Here is a 17,025-nt window from a genome sequence, read left to right on the forward strand (position 1 = left end):
TGGGTTTTGTCATCAACATAAAAATCCTTCTCAAAAAACGAAAAAAAGGATATGCAAGGATATACAGTACACTCCACGCGTTTTCCCCAATTTCCCTCCATACGCCGCCTGCAGTAACACAGAGGGAGATTAAGAAAATTTCGCGATACGCAGCGTTTGCATGATTTTGGACGCCGTGTTGAACAATTGGCAAAATTGATAAGCCGACGCAGCGGCCCTTGGCGTTGGCAACGCAGGGAAACTCTATGTTTTACGAGATAACAATCAATTTAACTTTGTTTGACTTCTTGATTTTCAAATAAAATTACATTTATTACAAGTACATATATTTATTTATTTATATATATATAATATACCATTAAAAAAAACAAAAACAAGATAGATCGATCCCCACGTGGTTGTAGAAGTAGTTGTATAGAAAACTCGTTGATTTACGACAAACAAAACGTCGTCTTTAAACTGATACTTACCAATTTAATATAATCAAAGTTTGCAACATTGTTTTTATTTTGATAATTTAATTCAAAGTTTTCATGTAAGCAGGTGTTTTTAGCTCACCTGAGCACAACGTGCTCATGGTGAGCTTTTGTGATCGCCTTTTGTCCGTCGTCCGTCGTGCGTTGTGCGGCGTCAACATTTGACTTGTTAACTCTCTAGAGGCCACATTTATTGTCCAATCTTCATGAAATTTGGTCAGAAGATTGGTCTCAATGATATCTTGGATGAGTTTTTCCTCATATGGCTATATATGGCTATAGTAAAATCTTGTTAACACTCTAGAGGCCACATTTATTGTCTGATCTTCATGAAACTTGGTCAGAAGATTTATCCCAATAATATCTTGGACGAGTTCGAAAATGATGCCGGTTGGTTGAAAAACATGGCCGCCAGGGGGCGAGGCATTTTTCCTTATATGGCTGTAGTAAAACCTTGTTAACACTCAAGAGGCCGCATTTATTTTCCAATCTTCATGAAACTTGCTCAGAAGATTTGTCCCACTGATATCTTGGAAGTGTTTAAAAATGGTAACCTTTGCTTGAAAAACATGGCTCCCAAGGGGCGGGGCAGTTTTCCTTATATGGCTATATATGGCTATAGTACAATTTTGTTAACACTCTAGAGGCCACATTTATTGTCCAATCTTCATGAAACTTGGTCAGAAGATTCATCCCAATGATATCTTGGACAAGTTCGAAAATGATGCCGGTTGGTTTAAAAACATGGCCGCCAGGGGCCGGCATTTTTCCTGATATGGCTATATAGAGTAAAACCTTGTTAACACTCTAGAGGCAACATTTATTGTCCAATCTTGATGAAATATGGTCATAAGATTTGTCTTAATGATATCTTGGATGAGTTCGAAAATGGTTACGTTTGCTTGAAAAACATAGCCGCCAAGGGGCGGGGCATTTTTTCTTATATGGCTATATAAGGCTGTAGTCATGGCCCTTGCTGCACTTTAGGGGATTGGGGCCAGGGTCCTTAAAGGGGGGAATTTTGCGTCGTTTTTGGCAAAAGGGGAATTTTAGATCTTTTCAACAACCATTCAGCACTTTAAATTGCTATATTTTAATGTAATTTACATAAATATACATTAAATCAAAGGTTAATAGCACAATACCAGCTGGCAACTAAGGTATAAAATTTAAAAAAACACCTTTTTTTTTTTGAGGGGGGAATTTTTTAGCGGAAATAGGGGAAAAAAGTATAATATTTTAAGGAGAGAATTGGGTCGAATTTCGGCCCCAAAAACGGCCAAATGAGGGCCCTGATAGTTAAATCTTGTTAACACTCTAGAGGCCACATTTATAGTCCGATCTTCATGAAACTGGGTCAGAAGATTCATCCCAATAATATCTTGGAGGAGTTCAAAAATGATGCCGGTTGGTTTAAAAACATGGCCACCACGGGGGCGGGGCTATTTTCCTTATACGGCTAAAGTAAAACCTTGTTAATACTCTAGAGGTCACATTTATTTTCCGATCATCATGAAACTTGGTCAGAAGATTTGTCCCAATGATATCTTGGATGAGTTCGAAAATGGTTTTGGTTGCTTTAAAAACATGGCCACCAGGGGCGGGGCATTTTTCCTTATATAGCTATATATGGCTATAGTAAAACCTTGTTAACATTCTAGAGGCCACATTTATCGTTCAATCTTCATGAAATTTGGTCAGAAGATTGGTCTCAATGATATCTTGAATGAGTTCGAAAATAATTATGTTTGCTTGAAAAAAATGGCTTCCAAGGGGCGGGGCATTTTTCCTTATATGGCTTTAGTAAAATCTTGTTAACACTCTAGAGGGCACATTTACTGTACTATCCTCATGAAACTTGGTCAGAAGATTCATCCCGATAATATCTTGAACGAGTTCAAAAATGATGCCGGTTGGTTGAAAAACATGGCTGCCAGGGGGTGGGGCATTTTTCCTAATATGGCTATAGTAAAACCTTGTTAACACTCTAGAGGCCACATTTATTTTCCGATCTTAGTGAAACTTGGTCAGAAGATTTGTCCCAATTATATCTTGTTATCTCTGGTGAGCGACTTTGGGCCTTTCAGGCCCTCTTGTTTCTTTACTGAACATGTAAACAAATGACCAAGGACCCTAAAAGTCTTGCAAATCTGTGTGAATTGACAGTTTGACGTTATCAAAGGAAAGCTGCTTCCTGTCTGAAGGCATAACTTACTCAAGTAAACACGTTCAACGAATGCATAAGGAATGGTTTTTATTGTCAGAATAAAGTCGATTCTCTGCTAACTAATGCATTTATTTTCTCTTTGTAGGTAGGTTATTCCATTGATTGCTAAAAGAAGGTGGTAACTATTGAGTTGATATTTTAAATATTCACAGTTGTATTCTAATTGCGTCGACATTCAAAACAATGTTTACCAGTAATTATGGACCAAATCGACAGTGACATTCACACATGTTAATCCCTTTTGTCAAAACACCGCAGACAGCAGTCTACACAATAGGTCAGTAGACAAGCTTTGCGTGTTTTCATTACGTCAAACACTTTATCCAGTTCTGCCCAGATGTCTTCTTTAATCAGTTTACAGTACAATTACTGATAAAATAATTGCTCTACTAAAATACCGTAACGATAAAGATTCGACGTGTTCGATTTGAAATTATTTTGAAGGAAATATCAACCTATTCGCTATATAATTTTGTTAAAAACTACCAAAGAAACTTTAACCTAAATCAGCAGAATTAAGTGTTCTCTGCGCTACAAAGTTTGTATAAAAAAATCAATACATGCACGCTTTGCAGGAGTATACATACCTTGACCTTGTACTTTGCAGCATAATTTTTGCGCGCTTTTGTCGGGAAATATACATGATGACTGTATATTGGAAGCATTTGTAAACGTCGTCGTTAACATTTAAATTGTAGTGTGTTTCGGATTACTTATTATTTTTCTCATTAGGAAATTTTACGGAACATTTATCCTTGTCAAGTTGTGTTATATGTGTTATGATTTAAAAATTAATTTGTCAAAACGCTTGACATGTCGTATATTCATTAATATTGTAGACGTACCTGTGAATTAAAAAACATAATTTTTATACGAATTAATTTTCTATACAATTATCTTTATTTTTATACAGTATTAAAACAATTTTTAATAACAATGTTTTTTTATTTTTGGCATGCCCAGTAGCACAATGCTAACGCGGTGTTGCGCGGCGGTCGCTGATAAGAACGGAAATTGTCTGCATTTACCGACTAGGCTAAAGTAATACACGCCGCGGGTATTAGGGAACTTGGCGGAACGCCGCGTTTTACCTCGCTTTCAAACTCCGCGTAAACACTCGCTAGCAGGGAAAAAAACGCGGAGTGTACTGTACAAACTATAGACTGTGGATTTTGCATTTTGTGAAGAGGGTCCCTCCATTGTATTGCCAGGAGAGCCAGTGAAAACCCAACATGGGGGTGTTGCCCCTGTCAATCATGAACATGCAAAGCAAGTTGGGCCCCAGATCCCTAATGCCAATGAGCAGCAGGGTCAGCCTAAACCAGTAGGCCCTAGCAAGCTGGAGGCTGATAGGGCTCATGAGAGAGGTATTACTCCTGTAGAATAGAATTGAGGCGTGCTCAGCAAAAAGGGGGTTAAATGAATGTGCGTAAAGTGTCGTCTGCACAGGCTAATCAGAATGATACTTTCCGCTTTTATGATATTGTTAGTTTCAAGCAATTCTCTTCTTAGCGAAATCCCGTTTAGGCGGAAAGTGTCAACTTTGATTAGCCTGTGCGAACTACACAGACTTATCTGGTACAACACTTTATGCACATGAATTTATCCCCCATTTCACAGAGCACGGCCCAATTAAAATGAAAATTAAGGTTGAACTTTAATCTTTAACGTCTCATCTGTGTGTCTACATCAGGTCAACCATAAAAACATTATTATCATTTGCAGGAAATACTGTGAAACCATTATTATTCGTCAGACATTAATTTTCGTCTTTTTCGTCCTTCGACCGATGGACGAATTCAAGATCCTAACAAACAATCATGTCCCATATTTGAAACAAATACATGTATGACTGAATTACCATAGGCATGAGGCATTTAAATCCAGCGTAATCCAGGCATATACACAGGGCTAGAAATTAACACTCGCACACTCGCAAAATGCGAGAAAAAGATTGCAAGGTAAGTTATAAGCCACTAGTATTTTTTGCAAGTAAAGAAACAGTGAAAAAAAACGAGTTATATTGCTAAATGCGTTCGACCGCGTGAACGCTAAACCTTAGGTCAATTTTTTGAACGTCCGAATACCAATATGCGGAAGCGCGCACCTTGTTTGTAGACTGGTATACTTATAGTACAGATACCCGGATTGTATTGATACAAAGAACATGAAACAGTCGACTATTCATACTCAAGTTAAATCCGGTTTTGACACAAAAAGGTGTACATTATACAGTGTACTGACAACTGACATTTCCTGTAAAACGCGAATGCAATAAGGCTGTATCGAATGCCTCGACTTCGTTTCGGTATAATAGTGTTGATTAGCGCTAATTGTTAACAACTTTATTACCCATTGTGTGTATTGTGTTTTTCAGGGGTGTTGCAGATTATACAGCCAACACGTGGCAAATCCGGATTAAAGACAATACTATTAAACGCAATTAAAATATGACGATGTGTGATCAACACCTGACTGAAATATATATTCTGCGCTTTTATTACAAATTAATAAAGAACATATTGATTTGTGTTTGGTTGTCCGTGATTGTAATGGAAAAAGACTAATTGGCAATTGACTTCGTTGTTTTAAACACTCGTTAACGGTTATTCAGTCCCACTTATCCGCTAATCATAACAAAGAACGTGTCAATGACATAAAATAATAAAGGACAGTTACTATCACCTGAAATAACAGACTTGTTAATTGGCATATGCCAAACAAGGCCCACCTCCTGCAAGTGACTACCAAGTGTCGCCCCTCTTTCCCCAGCACGATGGCTTTAGGGTTTCATTGAAACTTAAAACATGTATTACCCAAATTAAAATTACCGCATAGGCCAAGTTTGGTGACTCTGTTTGAAATTTGTCAAAATTAGGGGCCATTTTACACCTATTAATTTTTATGTATACTGTATAGGTGGAGTAAAGTTTCTAAGTGAGCGTGTTTCTCAGGAATGGTCTTATGAATTTAACTTAAACTTGACCATATTTTCCATATTTAAATGACCCCATAGGCTGGGTTTGGTAATTCATGTTTGATGTTTGCCAAAAGTAGCAGTCACTTTACATTTAAAAAGGTGTGTATACTGTATGGAGGCAGGTTTTAGTTTTTTGTAATCTTGTTTGTCCAGAATGGCATGAGTGATTTGTTTCTAACTTAACATTTGTATTCTCCAAATTGGTATTGCCCAATAGGCTTGGTTTGGTTACTCTGGTTTAATATTTGTAAAAATTAAAGCCCATTTTACACATAGAAATTTGCATATGTACATAATAGACAGGTTAAGGTTTGTAAGTTATCATTCAAATTTGAACATTTGAACATTTTTCACCAATATTGAATGGATGCCAAGTATGGCAACACTATTTTCATGAAAAATTGCCTTTTTACTCTGAAATGTTACCCCACCCCCCCCCTCCCTTTAAATAAATTGAGTTTTGTAATGACACTTAATACTTCATACCCTTTCAATCGCATTTGAGGTGGATGGGGTCAAGGTCATGTTAATTTAATAGATTTATTTTACTATTGTCTTGAATTGTTTTATTCAATCCTTGCTAGATTAGCTACGTGGCATGAAAGGTCCTCTTCAAATAAAAAGGGATCACTCAAAAGCAAGTTAAGCAATGTCATGCAACTACGTTCATATATGAGTTCCATCAAAAATTCATTTGCTGTTGCAGGAAGGGTCAAGGTCAATGTAATTTAGTATAAGGAAAATTGTTTCTGCTCATTAAATCAATGACTATTGCAGTGGTTAAGTGAATACGGTGTTCGCCTAGCAATCAGAAGGTCACGGGTTTGATCCTTACTGTGGAAGCGTTGATTAGATTTCCCCTATAGGCACCAAGTACTGGTTATAGTCCCAGGAAACGGACTAGAGAGTGTTTCAAATAAGTCTTAGGCTTTCTATGCAATGGAGCTAAAATAAATAGGTTTAAACTAATAACTCAATGACAACAATTGAGATATTGTACTGAAATTGTATTCATAAATGTCCGAAAAACCATATCTAGCATGGTATTGCATTTTATGTGTGTCAGTCAAGGTCGCTGTTAAAAGATTTTGAAGAATAGTTTGTACTCAGTAACTGATTATTAAAACTGTATTAATTTATTTCTTATCTCTAGAGTTTGGACATTGGATTGGTGTGTACAAGGTCAAGGTCACTGATACTGAATTAAGAATAATGGTTTCTGCTTGATATCTCTTGAACAAATCAAGCTTTTTGTGATGCAGACCTACATGTAAACACATTGTTCAACAAGTTCATTTTTGTTGCATTTCGGACTCATTAGATCAAGGTCAACAGTCAAGGTCACTTAAAGTTATTATTTTAAAATTGTTTCCCCCCCAAAATCAAGGTTGATGTGCCTCATAGGATATTTTGCAAATTAAAAAATAACTTAACCTGCTATACAAACAGTTAACTTTAGTTAAAAATACCTCTTAAACAAAAAGGCAAAAAGTCATGTTTGTAGCATTCCCTTTTATTTTAAATTGATGTTTTTGTTTTCTCCTGATGCCATATTATTCACTAGTTGTATGGCAATTAGTTTCTGACATTTCTTACTACCGTATTTCCTCGATTATAAGACGGATTGACTATAAGACGAGACCCCAACTTTAGGTCCAGATTGGCTGTATTTTGCGTAGACTCGCTTATAAGACGGGGCAATTTTTTAAAGACGAAAATCGGTAAAATTTCAATAGTCAAAATTTGTTGGTCGGCCATTTTGTAAGTAAGTACAATACACCAAGTAAGCTCGTTATCGGATTCGTTCCCTGATTCACGTCATGTTGACGTTCGACTTCGCAAACTGGACAACCTTAAGCTTAAAGCTGATGTCATACGACGCTCTCTTCCTCTTCGTGGACATCTTCTTTTAACGTTATTATCAATAGAATACAATGAAATACTTGGGAAATTAATGACGATTATGATTATAGGCGCGTTATATCTCTGATTGTTTGATTGCTGTCTGTATGTTTGAAACCAATCATATTTCTCAATAATTAATGTATGCATCAGATTGGACAATCAAATACCAGGTATGTCATTTAAACTTGATTAGTGTTGGAGGTACATGTATAATGCCATCTGTGTCCATTAAACACCCAATTAACGGCTTAATAAACAAGAGTATTGTCTGACAATTAGTTGCTAGCTGTTTGTAGCACCAAGCTATCTGTAGGGGGTCTGTTAGGGGTCAATACTATCTCGAATTGTATCAATAAAACTGCCAATTAACGGCTAGATAACGGTTGCACATGTTGATAGTCAGTCGGCAATAAACAAACTGTCATCTATGACAATAGTGTTTGCACAACAATTGCAGTTTAATTGGAAACAAATAGGTGTTTTATTTAGAAAAATAAAGATACAGATAATAAAGCATGACGTACATTTACCCTGCATTCCCTGAAAATAGAACAAAATATGCAAAACATTATTTATTATAATGAAATAGATAGACGATATATTTATATAAATTTAAGAAACGTTAATTGTTTCCAACCGATTTATTCAAAATGACATAAGCGATCTAACGCTGATTCTTCACCGCCACAGTAGCAACGATCCGCAGTAAATATTTTGCTGCAAATAGAAAATAATAGAATAATAACAACAGTATTTGTACACATTTGCTTTAATAAATTTTTATGTTTAATTTTTATTCGATTTTAAACTCGCGAGTATTCCAAACAGACATATCATTTATAATATATCATAACATAAGGATGTAAGCGGCAAATCACGTATCTAAACGAAAGTAGTTTCTTTTCTTCATCAGAAATACGGTTATCACTTCACAAAAATTGGTAAAGAAACTTATTTTTTTTCGTAGACTGCGCTTATAAGACGACCCCCCCCACTTTAGGCCTTAAAAAATCGGGAAAAAAACCCGTCTTATAATCGAGGAAATACGGTAATTTAGCAATACTAATTTTGGGGGTTAGCTTCACATGGAAGATACATGTATAGCCTAGCAATGTCTTCTTAATCTTAACTTATTATTCCCCCCCCTCCCTCTATAAAACACAAAAAAAACAACAACTAAATAACATAGAGAAACAAAAACTTAATAAATGCCAGGTTTTCAGATTTGTTCAAAAATTTTCTAGCTCACTGACAGAGATTAGTAATAACAAATTCTGTTTCATTTAGCTGTTCCAACCACCACTGCCAGTCACATAGCTCTGCATACAGAAGATACAACTGTCCCAGTAAAACCGAGTAAGGAGCAATGCACTTACCCCTAGTACTGCTAGTACTGTACTAAATTAAGTACCCTTCAATACATCCACTGATTCAAAATAAATTAATTGCATAGTTATATATTAAACTATCTATGATTCTTCATGCATGTCCCCTGTAATGCTTTATGTTCTTTTATTGTGCTTACAGAAGTTGTAGTTCTTGTTACATGTTATTATAATTCTATTATCAGTTTGTAGGGCAGCTATTAAAGTAGTCAATTTGTTTGTCTGTTCACATAAACTTTCCCTTGAATTGAATGGATAGAAATTTCCAGAGCAAATTTTACCCAAAAGGAGGTCAAGGTCAAACATTTGAAAGGTCAATATGCCACTGTATTGTCAAAATGTGGTTTTCCACTCATTTACCTCTGCTTGCATTAAGACAAATCACAAGAGTTGGCACCTTTTTTTACCAAAATTAAAGGATGAGTTGCCTAGAAGAAGCGTATGCCTAATTTTACAGTCCCTGTCATACTAGATTCAAACCACAGAAATGTTTTGTAAAAATAGGACTTGTCTGCTCTTTAAACATGTTGACTATGTAATTTCCATCTATTATCGAAGAATCACCACCTAATTATACATGGCTCTTGCCATTGTTTGTTAACTTCTAAGCCTTAACTTAAACCACTATTGGTTTCAAACAATGTTTGAACAGGGAATATACCAGCAATTTAAAGATACCATCATTACTTAATTCCATGCCATGTTTGACCTGTGACTATACCACCTTTTGTCCAATAAATGTCATAGCAAAGAGTAAACTGTCATCTGCACATTCAAAATATAGGAAAACATTTAGAACTATTTAACAGTACTGGGGGGTGTTCAAGGTCCAGTTAAAGTATTTGACTTAATTATATAATTTGATCTCATTATATAATTTGACTTCATTATATACTGTATGCCTAGTGGCCACACATGATCTTGTTAAATGCTTTTTTGAGTCTGACAGTATTTTTTCTTCGAAATGTTCTAAGTTTGTAGTAAGGCAAAAAATTAAGCTTTTGTTGCATGCATTTTTGATTAATTGCGAAGAATGATATTGCATTGAGAGTCTATATTTTTTGTCATCTTAGTTTAAATCCAATTAAGCATCAAGATATGTAACATGTCCTCAAATTTTTACTGATATCACAAACATTTTCATATTAAGAATAAACAAATTGAGAATGACTAATGGGACATTTATTTGAACTGATTTGAATATTGGAGATGAAACAAAAGCTCACAAATATGATGTTAGGACTTTAAAAAGTTTCTATTAAAAATGTGTATAAATATAATGTCTGATCATGAGATGTCAGTCAATAGTGGTATATATTTGGGTAAATTAAGTTTCATGTAAACAAATCTGTAGTTAAACTACTGTTAGCTTTATATTATAAAAATAAGTCTTTATTCAGGTGTTTTTATATGCATTTGTGTCTGCCAGATGCTTTATTAGAAAATAGGACTATATCACTATGTTTGCTTTGTTTGTTTAATGTATAACTCCTGCTGTTCTGTCACTTTAAAAGAGATCTGTTGGTTTTTTAACCGCTATCTACAGAAAAAGCTACGCCAAAGATAAATGACAAAGCTACACCTAAGATAAATGACAACAAAGTAGATCTGGAGGAAAACGAAGATCCGAATATTAAAGAGGGCGACATAAATCATGTTGCTCATGACGAGGATGAATATGATGATGAAGATGATGATGATGCAGATAAAGTGGCATTGCGATACGAACAGAAAGAAGAGGTTGGTTAATCAAGCGTCTATTTATTGTGATTTCATTTTCATTGTCAAATATTTTCTTTCAGTACATGATGCTTAGGATGGATTAGGTAAGTTTATGTTGCTGTTGTTAAGCTTTATCATCTTGTGGGTAAAAGCATGCTGGATCATTATATCAATGCAGGTGCTATTATGGAAAAAAAAGCTTGGCCACTATGGTTTATGATAGAGTAGCACTTACAGTGTATTGAAAGAGGAACAGCAATCTTGTATGGGAAATATAACATGACATTAGAAAACGTTAAAAAAAAAATATTTTCTAACATGTATCTCCCAAACAATTTTCATGCCTTTGTCACGTAATTACACATTGTTCGTTGATAACACACAGTAACAACCAAAGTTCATTTCTGATTTCATCGCGATTTATTTATGTCGAATATTTCTTTTAACACAACGCTTACTAATGTACACGAAATACAATTTTACAGCGCAGCAGCCACCATGGCTGCCACGTCAAGAAGACGTGACAACTCTCCAAGTTCTTTTCAAATCTAACCGCAGATTCTTTACTACTAACTGAAACACTGCATTTTATCCCCAGGTTAATTTACATAAATTCTACTTGTAATTTCCATGGGTCACCAAGGTCCGGGCTTATTACGGATTGGTTGACTTATTAGAATGTTCTAGAAGGAACAATATATTCATGTATTTACTTGCTTGCCAAATGCACTAAAATCTTATCAATTTATATTGGTATAGAGTAATCCCTTTGCAAATAAGGCTTTTCGGTGACCCTTTCATCTGTGCTGTTTCGATGACCATGTGTGGGTACTATTAATCTCGTGTCTATATGCTGACCCTGAACTCATTGTTAAGTATATGGTCCTTCGATTCTTTTATCTAAATGACTTTTCATTTTATTGATCCCAATTATACCCCACCCTGGGTGTAAACGTATTTGTGTTCTTACTTGAAATAAATCTTAAATCAGGTCTTAGTTTATGCAAATATCTCCCAAAAATGTATTATTAAATTCTCAAACTTCATCTTAACATTGCATAAACATATTATTGAAATATCCCCTTATTAATTTCCATCATAAGAATAAACTCATAAGAATAAACAATATGTTATAAGCTATTACATGACACCTTGTTCTTCTATTTTTCTCAATCTAATTTGTATATTATGGTCGTTACTTGGTTTCTTTTTCGTATAAGAACATTAATTATGAAGGGAGAACAGTTCATAGTCATAGAAGAGGGGGTATATTGTTTTGCACATGTCCATCGGTCGGTCGGTCCGTCGGTCCATCCACCAGATGGTTTCCGGATGATAACTCAAGAACGCTTAGGCCTAGGATCATGAAACTTCATAGGTACATTGATCATGACTGGCAGATGAACCCTATTGATTTTCAGGTTACTAGGTCAAAGGTCAAGGTCACAGTGACTCGAAATAGTAAAATGGTTTCCGGATGATAACTGAAGAATACTTAGGCCTAGGATCATGAATCTTAATAGGTACATTGATCATGACTGGCAGATGACCCATATTGATTTTCAGGTCACTAGGTCAAAGGTCAAGGTCACAGTGACTCGAAATAGTAAAATGGTTTCCGGATGATAACTCAAGAATGCTTACGCCTAGGATAATGAAACTTCATAGGTACATTGATCATGACTGGCAAATGACCCCTATTGATTTTCAGGTCACTAGGTCAAAGGTCAAGGTCACAGTGACTCGAAACAGTAAAATGGTTTCCGGATGATAAATCAAGAATGCTTACACCTAGGATCATGAAACTTCATAGGAACATTGATCATGACTGGCAGATGACCCCTATTGATTTTTAGGTCACTAGGTCAAAGGTCAAGGTCACAGTGACTCGAAACAGTAAAATGGTTTCTGGAGGATAACTCAAGAATGCTTACGCCTAGGATCATGAAACTTCATAGGTACATTGATACTGACTGGCAGATGACCCCTATTAATTTTCAGGTCACTGGGTCAAAGGTCAAGGTCACAGTGACTCGAAACAGTAAAATTGTTTCCTTATGATAACTCATACATAATTAGGCCTAAGATCATGAACCTTCATAGGTACATTGATCATGACTGGCAGATGACCCCTATTGATTATTAGGTCACTAGGTCAAAGGTCAAGGTCAAAGTGACAAAAAATGTATTCCCACAATGGCTGCCCCTACAACTGACAGCCAATATGAAGGGCATGCATGTTTTACAAACAGCCCTTTTTACAAGTTGGAATGACCCTAAATTACAATCCCTAAGTGGCCTTACAATGTGTTAGGGCAGTGTTCAGCAATAATTGTGCATGTCATGTATTCATTTACAGTAACTGAGTTAGACCATTTATTTTCAGCTCACCTGAGCACAACATGCTCATGGTGAGCTTTTGTGATCGCCTTTTGTCCGTTGTGCAGCGTCAACATTTGCCTTGTTTACTCTCTAGAGGTCGAATTTGTTGTCCAATCTTCATGAAATTAGGTCAGAAAATTCATCCCAATAATATCTTGGAAGAGTTCAAAAATGATGCCGGTTGGTTGAAAAACATGGCCGCCAAGGGGGCGTGGAATTTTTTCTTATATGGCTATATCAAAACCTTGTTAACACTCTAGAAGCCATATTTATTGTTCAATCATCATAAAACTTGGTCAGAAGATTTTTCCCAATGATATCTTGGACAAGTTCGAAAATGTTTCCAGTTGCTTGAAAAACATGGCCACCAGGGGCGGGGCATTTTTCCTTATATGGACTTATGAATCTTTGTCAAAATCTTTGTTTAAATGATTTGTTGGATGTGTTTGAAAATGATTCAGGTCTGTTGAAAAACGTTGCTTCCAACTAGTCATGAAAGTTGGTAAGAACATTTTGTTCTAATGACATCATGGGCTGCACAGAACAGGTCAGTTCCTTTGAATCTCAGGTGAGCGACTTTGGGCATTTCAGGCCCTCTTGTTAGGTTTTTTGTTTAGTAGAACTTTAGATGGAGGTAGGCAATAGGGGAAGACAGAATAAGAATTAAAATATACATTAAAAATACAGCAATTATTTTCTTATAGGAAGTTGTATAACCTAAAAAATAACTGATTGTTGTTAACTGATAATTGTTTCTTGGATTTTGAGAAAACTTAAGTTTCCTTACTGTATTTAGTCAAACAATTGGGAAAGATAATTACTGCTCAACTGCAAATATAGTTCTTTTTTTTCTTATTGTTAAGAGAAAAACATATTAAAGCAATTAACTGATATTTAAATACATAATATCTGAATTGTTATCTTTAAATTACTAGAAATTCTGATATTTTATCAAAATAATAATCTTCTTGAACAGCAAACATGTGCATATACAAATGAAGCTAAAACATATTTAAACAATTGACTTTACTCAAACTTATCCTTTAATGTTTTCGCAACTAATTTAGGAAACAGGAAATATACAAGAATGTTTGGGTATTATATAACATTTGTACAGCAAGTCATTTTTATAAACATTCATTTTCAAAGAACATAACAACTTGCTCACTCACAAGTTTATTAAAACAATTATTTACTGTTCAAAACACAGACACATAATATTCCCCAATGTGTACATACATGAAAATGTACGTATATTTTGCCATGTCGATGAGCATTTCTGACTCTTTCTTTTGCCCAATAATCTAAAATAATCAAGATTTTTATTTTATATAGCATAATCTGGCATAACTGGTATATTGAAGATACATAATAATGGTAAAGAATACATATGGTAAAAATGTAATTTACAAATGTTTGCTGTTTTTTAGAAGTACAAGTAAAGAGATTTTTGGACATACATAAATCATCTAATTGTCTCCAATTTGGCAGATTTTGTCCTCAAAAGATTTGCATTCTTACAACTGCTTTTGGTTTTGCTGCGTCTTGTTTTGCTAGTGCAATCAAGTTTCTCAGACCATTAATTTTATAAATGTCAGTTAATTGGCTGCGCCTGAAATAAAAAAGACAAATAACTTCAGAATAAGACTTTCCAAAACCTATTTTGTTCCAAAGCTTGTTCACTTTGAAGTATGTTAGTTGGCTAGATCACATGCTGAGTGTTTTATTCCATACAAGGTTAAAGTAAGAAACTTGGTTACTAATAATATCTGTTTTCAATTTATTAAAAGTTTCATACAATCTTAATTTGGAAATATTTCTAGTATAGGCTCAATTTAGGTAATTGTGTTTTCTTTTAGTTTAAAAGGGAATTATCTAAAAGCTTGGAAATGTTTATCAAACGGTTGGAGAGCAGTCTAAACATATCATGTAATTGTAGTTTTTAGCTTGACTATCCCCATTATAGTTCAAGATATGCTACTTGCCCAAATTTCGCTGTTGGCATCTGTGTAATGCTCTGATTAAGGTACATGTGCAACATCTTCATATCACTGTTTCTAGTACAGGTTTTGAATTTAAATGTCACACATGTGTTGGGGTCATTATGTGAGTTCAGTTCCATAACTCCAACCTTCAATTAGGTGTGATTATGCTCCTTTTTGCACATTGAAATCACAAATTTAATATTTACCACTCAAATATATCTGTATCTACAACAGGTAGTTAAATAAAACTTAACAATTACTTGTTCAGGGTATTTTTAGCTCACCTGAGAACAATGTGCTCATGGATAGCTTTGTGACTGCCTTTTGTCCGTTGTGCGTTGTGCAGCATCAACATTTGCCTTGTTAACAATCTAGAGGCCACATTTATTGTCTGATCTTTATGAAATTCCGTCAGAAGATTTGTGCCAATAATATCTTGGATGAGTTCCAAAATGGTTCAAGTTGGTTGAAAAACATTGCCACCAGGGGTCAGGGCATTTTCCTTATATGGCTATAGTAAAACCTTGTTAACATTCTATAGGCAACATTTATTGTCCGAACATCATGAATCTTGGTCAGAATATTTTTCTCAATGATATCTTGGACAAGTTTGAAAATGGTTCAGGTTGCTTGAAAAACATGGCCGCCAGTGGGTGGGTCAATTTTCCTGTTATGGCCATATATGGGTTTATTAAAATCTTGTTTACACTCCGGTGGCCACATTTATTTTCTACTCGTCATGAAACTTGGTCAGAAGATTTGACCCAATGATATCTTGGACGAGTTTGAAAATGGTCATGGTTGGTTGAAAAACATTGCTGCAATGGGGTGGGGTATTTTTAGCTCACCTGATTGCTCAGGTGAGCTTTTGTGACCGGTCTTTGTCCGTCGTATGTCTGTCCATCCGTCCGTAAACATTTGCTTGTAAAAACTCTTGAGGCCACATTTCTTGTCCCATCTTCATGAAACTTGGTCACAAGCTTTGTCCCAATGAAATCTCGGCCGAGTTCGAAACTGGGTTGTGCCGGGTCAAAAACTTAGGTCAGTAGGTGTAAAAAAAAACCTTGTAAACACTGTAGAAGTCACATTTCATGCCCAATCTTCATGTAACTTTGTCAAAATGTTTGTCTTAATGATATCTTGGTTGAGTTCAAAAGTGGTTCCGATCCGTTGAAAAACATGGCCGCCAGTGGGCGGGGCAGTTTTCCTTATTTGGCTATAGAGAAACCTTGTAAACACTCTAGAAGTCACAATTTTTGCCCAATCATCATGAAAGTTGGTCAAAACATTGGTTCAATTGATGTCTCGGACGAGTTGGAAAATGGTCGAGATCGGTGAAAAAACATGGCGGCCAGTGGGCGGGGCATTTTTCTCTATATGTATATAGTGGCAGTTTTCCCTATTTGGCTTTAGAGAAACCTTGTAAACACTCTAGAAGTCACAATTTTTGCCCAATCATCATGAAAGTTGGTCAAAACATTGGTTTTATTGATATCTCGGATGAGTTTGAAAATGGTCGGGATCAGTGAAAAAACATGGCCGCCAGTGGGCGGGGCATTTTTCTCTATATGTATATTATGAAAACATGTGAACCCTCTAGGAGTCACATTTTTGGTCAAATGTTCACATGAAATTTGCTCAGAACATTTATTTTCTTGATACGCGAGTTGAGTTAAAAAATGGTCCCGGTCAGTTGAATAACATGGCTGCTGGGAGGGGGGAAGTTTTCTCATTATGCCCCCCCCCCCTTTCGAAGAAGAGGGTGGATATTGTTTTGCTCATGTCAGTCCGTCCGTCCACCAGATGGTTTCTGGATGATAACTCAAGAGCGCTTATGCCAAGGATCATGAAACTTCATAGGTACATTGATCATGACTCGCAGATGACCCCTATTGATTTTCAGGTCACTAGGTCAAAGGTCATGATGACCCGAAATAGTAAAATGGTTTCTGGATGATGACTC

The 17,025-nt window shown here is 35.6% G+C and overlaps 1 protein-coding gene across 4 annotated transcripts in view; it reads left to right on the forward strand.

Moving 5' to 3' along the window:
* The window catches only part of LOC127877661 (Golgi membrane protein 1-like), a 61,447-nt gene that overhangs the window by 20,375 nt on the left and 24,047 nt on the right, over positions 1–17,025 (forward strand). Inside the window, exons 6-8 of one of the 4 annotated variants that reach the window (XM_052423749.1) lie at positions 3,915–4,070; positions 8,876–8,944; positions 10,520–10,713. In XM_052423749.1, coding sequence (XP_052279709.1) covers positions 3,915–4,070; positions 8,876–8,944; positions 10,520–10,713 — 419 coding nt within the window. The remainder of the gene's footprint in view (positions 1–3,914; positions 4,071–8,875; positions 8,945–10,519; positions 10,714–17,025) is intronic. The other 3 variants (XM_052423750.1, XM_052423751.1, XM_052423753.1) reach the window with 3 other exon arrangements.

Source organism: Dreissena polymorpha, chromosome 4 (genome assembly GCF_020536995.1).
Source record: "Dreissena polymorpha isolate Duluth1 chromosome 4, UMN_Dpol_1.0, whole genome shotgun sequence".
NCBI lineage: Eukaryota > Metazoa > Mollusca > Bivalvia > Myida > Dreissenidae > Dreissena > Dreissena polymorpha.